Source organism: Dipodomys merriami, unplaced genomic scaffold, assembly GCF_024711535.1.
Source record: "Dipodomys merriami isolate MVZ:Mamm:240054 unplaced genomic scaffold, mDipMer1.0.p SCAF_901, whole genome shotgun sequence".
Lineage (NCBI taxonomy): Eukaryota > Metazoa > Chordata > Mammalia > Rodentia > Heteromyidae > Dipodomys > Dipodomys merriami.
This window is the reverse complement of record NW_027206515.1, coordinates 70,910-78,835: the sequence shown is the minus strand read 5'-3', so window position 1 is coordinate 78,835 and position 7,926 is coordinate 70,910. Positions and strand designations below refer to the sequence as shown.

Sequence of the window (7,926 nt, the reverse complement as noted above, 5' to 3'; positions counted from 1 at the left end):
CCACGCCCACCGTCAGGGCGGAGACCCAGATGTGGACCATATGTATCAGGCCACAGACTCGGATGTAGGCCATGCCCACCATCGAACCAGGAACCCTGATATAGGCCACGTCCACCAGGGAGCCAGAGACCCTGATGTAGGCCCTGCCCACACTCAGGACAGAGACCCGGTTGTAGGCCACACCCATCTGCAGGACAAATACCCGGATGTAGGCTATATGTATCAAGCCCGAGACCCGGATGTAGGGCCCTCCCGCCAGCAGGACAGACACCCGGATGTAGGCCATGAGTATGATCAGGACATAGGCCCCGCCCACCCTGAGGACAGAGACCCAGATGTAGGCCCCGAGTATGACCAGGATGGAGGCCACGCCCACTCTGAGGCTAGAGACCCGGATGTCCGTGACATGGATGAGGGCCCTGCCCACCCTGAGGACAGAGACCCTGATGTCAATGACCCGGATGAGGGCCCCGCCCACTCTGAGGACAGAGACCCGGATGTAGGCCCCTGGTATGACCAGGATGGAGGCCACGCCCACCCTGAGGCCAGTTTCCCGGATGTCCATGACCCGGATGTGGGCAAGGCCTACCGCCTGGTTCGCGGCCCTGGTGCGTCGTCATCGTCGCGGATGTCACTTCCGGGCATGGTGGCCCGGCTGTGGGCGCGGCCTGCCTGGCTTCTGCAGCCCGAGCTGACGCTGCACTGGGCCGGGCTGCGCGGGCCACACATACATCTGACGTGGACGGCGTGCGTGCATTGCCCCGAGGACCCGGAGGACGCGCCCTGGGTGACCCTCGAACCCCGTGATGACCCCGATGATGTGCACGTGGTGACCCCGGGGCAGACTCTGCGGCTGCACTGTGCGGCGCAGGGCTCGGAAACGCCACGCGTGGCCTGGACGCGGCCCGACGGCTCCGTCCTGCGGGGCGATGAGGACGGTGGCCATGACGGGGGGACAACGCTGGAGATCCGCGGGGTGCGCCAGGCTGATGCTGGATGGTACCGCTGCGAGGCCCGAGTGGGGCGCCGCGGGGAAACCGAGGCACGGCACGTGGCCTACGGCGGGGATGGAGCCACGGGGTCCGGGGCCTACGGGAGGAGGAAGCCATGGAATCTGAGGCCTATGGTGTGAATGAAGCCATAGGATCCAAGGCCTACACTGAGGAGAAAGCCACGAGATTTGAGGCCTACGCTGAGGAAAAAGCCACAAGATCCGAGGCCTACCCTGAGGAGAAAGCCACAGGATCCCAGGCCTATGCTGAGGAGAAAGCCATCAAATCTGAGGCCTATGACGTGAATGAAGCCATAGAATCTGAGGCCTACACTGAGAATGAAGCCATAGGATCTGAGGCCTACACTGAGGAGAAAGCCAAAGGATCCAGTGCCTATGGCTCAGATGAAGCCATGAGATCCGAGGCCTACACTGAGGAAAAAGCCACAAAATCTGAGACCTATGGTGAAGAAAAAGCCATAGAGTCCGAGGCTTACGCTGTGAATGAAGCCATAGAATCCGAGGCCTATGGTGCAAATGAAGCCATAGAATTCGAGGCCTTCACTGAGGAAAAAGCCATAGGATCTGAGGCCTACACAGAGGAGAAAGCCATAGGCCCCGCAGCCTACACCGTGTCTGAAGCCACAGGCCGTGCAGCCTTTGACACCTCTGAAGCCACAGGCCCCGCAGCCCCGTCTGCAGCCCCAGGCCCCGCGGCCTTTGATGCCTCTGAAGCCACAGCCCCGCGGCCTACGTCCCATCTGCAGCCCCGGGCCCTGTGGCCTACGGTGGCTTTGAGGCCGCCATGGCAGGCCGGGCGCAGCGCGTGTTCGTGGTGGCGTCGCGGGCGCCAGCGGCCACGGCTCTGGCGCTGCCTGTGGGCGCCGCGCTGCGGCTGGGCTGCCGAGCGGAGGCGGAGCCGGCGGCGCGCGTGGGCTGGCTGCTGCCGGGCGGGCGCTGGGCCTGGGCGGGGACGGAGCTGGGGACGGACGGCGTCGGGGTCAGGGCGGACAGGACACTGACGCTGCCCGCGCTGGGTCCGCAGCACAGTGGACGCTATGTGTACATGGCCGCCAACGCGCTGGGGATGGCGCGCTGGGATGCGGACGTCAGCGTGGGTGGGGCGGCGGGGGACAAGATGGCGGAAGCCAAGATGGCGGAATCAAAGATGGAAGAATCCAAGATGACGGAAAGCAAGATGGCCAAAAACAAGATGGCAGAATCAAAGATGAAAGGCAACAAGATGGCGGAAAACAAGATGGAGAGAATTAAGATGGCGGATTCCAAGATGGTGGACACCAAGATGGCGGAATCAAACATGGAGAGAAACAAGATGGAGGAATCCAAGATGGAGGGAACCAAGATGGCCGACACCAACATGGCGGATTCAAAGATGGTGGACGCCAAGATGGCGAAATCCAAAATGGAGGGAAACAAGATCGCGGAAAGCAACATGGCGGAATCCAAGATGGAAGGAATCAAGATGGCAGAAAACAAGATGGAAGGAATAATGATGGCCGAAAACAAGGTGGTGGAATCAAAGATGGAGGGAACCAACATGGCGGAATCCCAGATGGAGGATTCCAAGACTGAGGGAATTAAGATGTCGGATTCCAAGATGGTGGAGGCCAAGATGGCGGATTCAAAAATGGCGGATTCCAAGATGGCGGGCGCCGCTGCGGAAGCGGCCGCGGGGGCGTCTCGCCGCGCTGACATCATTGTTGACGCACCGAGCTCAGGCCGGGGCACCGGGGAAGCGCGGCTGTGGCGTCGGCGTCCTGCGGGCGGCCCCGGGCGTGGGCAGCAACGGCGTCCGCTGCCTCCGCCTCCCCCTCCCGCCCCGCGTGCCGCCCCTGCTGGCCGCGGGTTCGAGCCCGCCTTGCCGCGCCGCCCGCGCCCGCCAGTGGCTGCCGAGCACATCCGGCCCGAGCACTGGGCGCGCATCCTGGCGCGCGTGCGCGGCCGCGGCACGGGTGACTTCTGGGCCCCGCCCACCCTGCTTCCGGTCTCCACGGAGACCTCCCTGATTCCGGCGTCCACACTTCCGTTTTCCACACTTCCGGTTTTGACGCAAATATCCCCACTTCCGGTCTCCGTGTCTTCCGCCGACCCACTTCCGGTCTCCACTCAGACCTCACCACTTCCGGTCTCCACTCAGACCACCCCACTTCTGGTCTCCACACTGCCAGTTTCCACTCGAACATCACCACTTCCTGTCTTCACTACTTCCGCCTACCCACTTCCGCTCTCCCCGCGGACCTCCCCACTTCCAGTCTCCACTCGGACCCCCGCACTTCCTGCTTCCACACTTCCAGTTTCCACTCGAAAATTCCTACTTCCGGTCTCCACTCGGACCACCCCACTTCCGGCTTCCACATTTCCGGTTTTGTCTCGAACATCCCCACTTCTGGGCTCCACTCGCAGATCTACACTTCCGGTCTCCACGCGGAGATCCCCACTTCCGGTCTCCATTCGGACCACCCCACTTCCTGTTTCCCCACTTCCGGTTTCCACTCGGAAATCCCCACTTACGGCCTCAACTACTTCGGCCTACCCACTTCCGTTTTCGACGGAGAGATCCCCACTTCCGGCTTCCACACCTCCGGTTTCCCCACGGACCTCCCCACTTCCGGTCTCCAGTCGGACCACCTGACTTCCGGTTACCACTCGGAGATCCCCACTTCTGACTTCCACACTTTCAGTCTCCCCACGGACCTCTCTACTTCCGGTTTCAACACGGACATCCCCACTTCCGGCCTCCACCCCTGGAGCATCCGCTGCTCCGACCTCTGCACTTCCGTCCTCCTCACTTCCGGCCTCCTTACTTCCGGCCTCCAGGAGGTTTGGCGGCGGCCACAGGTGGGGGCAACAGCACAAAGCCCACCGCGCCTGGCCGGGCCCCACGGCGAACCCCCGTGACCCCGTGGTCACGACCCTGCACGGCCGTGCCCCGGATGCCCTCCCTTCCCGTCCTGTGGCTTCCCCCGACGGTGACCCCGGGACCTTTGACCCACGATCCCCGGCCCCGCCCGCCGTGACCCTGCCCCGTGGGGCCTGGAACGAGCTGGACACGGGTGAGCCTCAGTTTACCCATCTGTTTCCTGCAGGCTCTTGGCGTGGGGGCGGGGGACTGAGGGGAGCCAGATAGGAGGTGGAGGTTAGAGGTCACAGGGAGGATACAAGACGGTCAGAGGTCACGGGGAGGTTAGGGTCATGGGGGTCAAAGGTCACAGGGAAATCAGGGGTCACAGTCGGGTCAGTGGTTGCAGAGAGGTCAGAGGTCATGGAGAGGTCACGGGGAGGTGAGAGGCCATGGGCAGGTGAGAAGTGGATGGGAGGTCAAAGGTCATGGGGAACTCAGGGGTCATGGAGAGGTCACGGGGAGGTCTCGGGAGGGTCACTGGGAGGTCAGAGGTCATGGGGAAGCCAGGAGTCACAGGAGGTAAGAGGTCACAGAGTAGTCAGAGGTCATGGAGAGGTCACAGGGAGGTCAGGGGTCACTGGGAGGGCAGAGGGCATGGGGAGGGGAGGGGCGAAGTCCTTTACTCTGTCTGTCTGTTGTCTGTGTTCCTGGCCTTGTGGGGCACAGGATGTCTGGGGAGACAAACACACACGCACGGACAGACAGGCAGACAGACATAGAGCAGACAGATAGAGGGACGGATGGATAGACAGACAGACAGACAGACAGATAGGTGGATAGACGGATGAATGGACGGATAGACAGAGCCATAGAGAGACAGACAGATGGACAGAAGGACGGATAGACAGGTAGACAGACAGTAGACAGACAGATGGACAGATAGACAGACAGATAGACTGATAGATAAATAGATAAACAAATGGACGGATAGACAGAGCCATAGACAGATAGACAGAGAGATACAGGGACAGATGGATGTGGAGACAGACAGACATGGAAACATACATGGTTGGATGGATGGATAGATAGGTAGACAGACAGACAGCTGGATGGATAGATAGACCAATGGACAGATAGACAGAGCCATAGACAAAGAGATAGATGGACAGATAGATGGGTAGACAGACAGACAGACTGATGGATGTATAGACAGATAGGTAGACAGACACCAGACAGACGGATGGATACAGAGACAGGTGGACAGATGGACGGACAGACAGATAGAAGGACAGATGGACAGATAGGTAGACAGACAGATAAACCAATGGACAGATAGACAGAGCCATAGAGAGACAGACAGAGAGATACATGGACTGATGGATGGATAAACAGATAGACTGATGGACGGATAGACAGAGCCATAGAGAGATATATACCAGAGACATGGACAGATAGATAGAAAGAGACAGACAGACCGACCGACCAATGGAAGGATGGACAGACAGAGCCATAGAGAGACAGACAGACAGACAGAGATACATGGACAGATGGATGGATAGACAGACAGACAGATAGAAACATACATGGTTGGATGGATGGATAGGTACACAGACAGACAGACAGACAGATAGATAGACAGACAGACCAATGGAGGGATAGACAGAGCCATAGAGACAGATAGACAGAAGAATGGACAGAGAGATGAACAGATGGACAGATGAACAGATGGATAGATGGACCAATGGACAGATAGACAGACAGAGGCATACACAGTCAGAGACAGATGGACAGATGGATGGATAGACAGACGGGTGGATGGATGGATGGATTGAAAGAGCTAACATGGACAGGTGGGTGGGTAGACAGACGGACGGACTGATGGATGTATAGACAGATAGGTAGACAGACACCAGACAGACAGGCAGACAGATAGATAGAGAGACAGGTGGATGACAGATGGACAGATAGCTAGATGGATGGACCAGTGGACAAATACACAGAATCATAGATAGACAGACAGAGCAATGGACAGATAGACAAACAGAGCCATAGACAGAGAGAGAGAGAGAGAGAGAGAGAGAGAGAGAGAGAGAGAGAGAGAGATGGACGGAAGGAAGGATACACAGGTAGGTAGACAGACAGTAGATGGATGGACAGATGAATGGACAGACAGATACATCGGTGGATGGAGCGACACAGACACATGGACAGATAGACGGATGGACTGCTGGATGGATAGACAGATGGACAGACAGAGAGACAGAGGGACAAACAGAGGGACAGAGAGACAGAGGGACAGAGAAACGGATGGACAGACAGATGGACAGACGGACGGACAAGTAGACATGAACAGACAGAGGGACAGACAGACAGACATAGACATACTGACAGATGGATAGACAGACGGACAGAGAGATGGACAGCCGAATGGACAGACAGACAGAGGGACAGAGCACTGTCTCCGACCAGCACAGGGGCCTTTATCCAACGCCCTGTCCCTCCCTCTGTCCGTCTGTCCATCCCCAGGCGTGGAGCTGACCCCAGCTGTGCCGGACACACATGGGATAGACACGAGTGGATCTGATGCTGGCATGATGGACACGCGTGGAAATGTCACGCGTGGATCTGAAACTCACACGATGGTCATGCGTGGAAAGGACAGGCGTGGACCTCACAGGAGCAAACTGGACACGCGTAGGCCTGCCACTGACTTGATGATCACGTGTGAAAATGTCACACATGACACGGACACGATCAGATGCCTTCCACACTCACTGGACACGCGTGAAATGCACATAACTGCATCTGACATGCGTGGAAATGTCACACGTGGAAATGTCACACGTGTAAATGTCACGTGTGAAAGGGACACAATCATGTCCGTTATTCATAGGCCTAACCCCAGTGGAAATGTCACGCGTGGACCTGACTCTCAGATGATGGTCACACGTGGAAATGTCACACGTGAAAGGGACACGATCAGACCCCTTCTGCGTGGACCTGACACTCTTAGAATGCACATACATGGATCAGACATGCGTGCAAATGTCACGCTTGGATATGACAGGCGTGGAACGGACACGATCAGGTCCATTATTCATAGACCTGACACGCGTGAAAATGTCACGTGTGAAAATGTCACGCATGGAATGGACGCGATCAGGTCCCTTCTGCATGGCCCTGATACTCTTGGACCGCACATGCATGGATCTGTCATGCATGTAAATGTCACGCATGAATCTGACACTCACACAATGGTCACATGTGGAAATATCACTCGTGAAAGGGACACGATCACATCCCTTCCACACTCACCTGATACACATGAAGTGAGCATGCGTGGCTCTGACACACGTGGAAATGTCATGCACGCTTCCCCCGCTCCCCCCGTGCTGCGCGAGGCACCCACGGAGTTCGTGTCGGCCCATGCAGGCCTCACCCTGCACCTGCCCTGCACAGCCCAGGCCTGGCCCCCTGCGGCCCAACACTGGCGTCTACCTGACGGGACCTACGGAGACCGGTGCATGTGCACACGCACCCTCGACTCAGCGACATCTACGTCCTCCCCAATGGCACGCTGGTGCTGCGCCGCCTGCAGGCCCCGCGCCATGCTGGTGAGTACGAGTGTGTAGCCGCCAACGCGCTAAGCAGCGCAAAACGCACCGTGCACGTCGAAGTCACGCCCGCGCACCCGCGTCTCCCCCCCAGCGTCCGACCCCGAGGCCCGCTCGCCACGCGCGTGCCCCACGGCGCTGACCTCACGCTGCACTGCCACGCGCGCGGGGACCCCGCCCCACGCGTGTTCTGGAGGCTGCCAGATGGGCGCCTGGTGGATGCTGGGAGCAGGTGAGTGTGGGAAGCTGGGGGCATCCATCCATCCACCCGTGCATCTACCCATCCACACATCCATCCATCCACTCATCCATCCACCCATCGATCCACCCATCGATCCACCCATCCACTCACCCATCCATCCATCCACCCATCCTTCCATCCATCTACCCATCCATCCACCCATCCACCCTTCCATCCATCCACCCATCCACCCATCCATCCACCCATCCATCCATCC

At 58.5% G+C, this 7,926-nt stretch overlaps 1 protein-coding gene across 2 annotated transcripts; it reads left to right on the top strand.

Moving 5' to 3' along the window:
• The first annotated feature begins 2,038 nt into the window (after positions 1-2,038).
• Positions 2,039-7,614, top strand: LOC138821259 (ras-associated and pleckstrin homology domains-containing protein 1-like). 2 transcript variants are annotated; one of them, XM_070013393.1, is made up of 3 exons: positions 2,039-4,065; positions 6,381-7,468; positions 7,563-7,614. In XM_070013393.1, the coding sequence occupies exon 1, from the start codon at positions 2,058-2,060 to the stop codon at positions 3,642-3,644; it is 1,587 nt and encodes a 528-aa protein (XP_069869494.1). In that variant the 5' UTR covers positions 2,039-2,057; the 3' UTR covers positions 3,645-4,065; positions 6,381-7,468; positions 7,563-7,614. The 2 variants fall into 2 exon arrangements, with proteins under 2 accessions (XP_069869494.1, XP_069869495.1); XM_070013394.1 differs by lacking the exon at positions 7,563-7,614 and having other exon boundaries at positions 6,381-6,548; positions 7,287-7,318.
• The last annotated feature ends 312 nt before the right edge of the window (positions 7,615-7,926 follow it).

Excerpts from the sequence above, each read along its gene's own strand:
- LOC138821259 (XM_070013393.1), top strand. The coding sequence starts at position 2,058 with ATGGCCGCCAACGCGCTGGGGATGGCGCGCTGGGATGCGGACGTCAGC.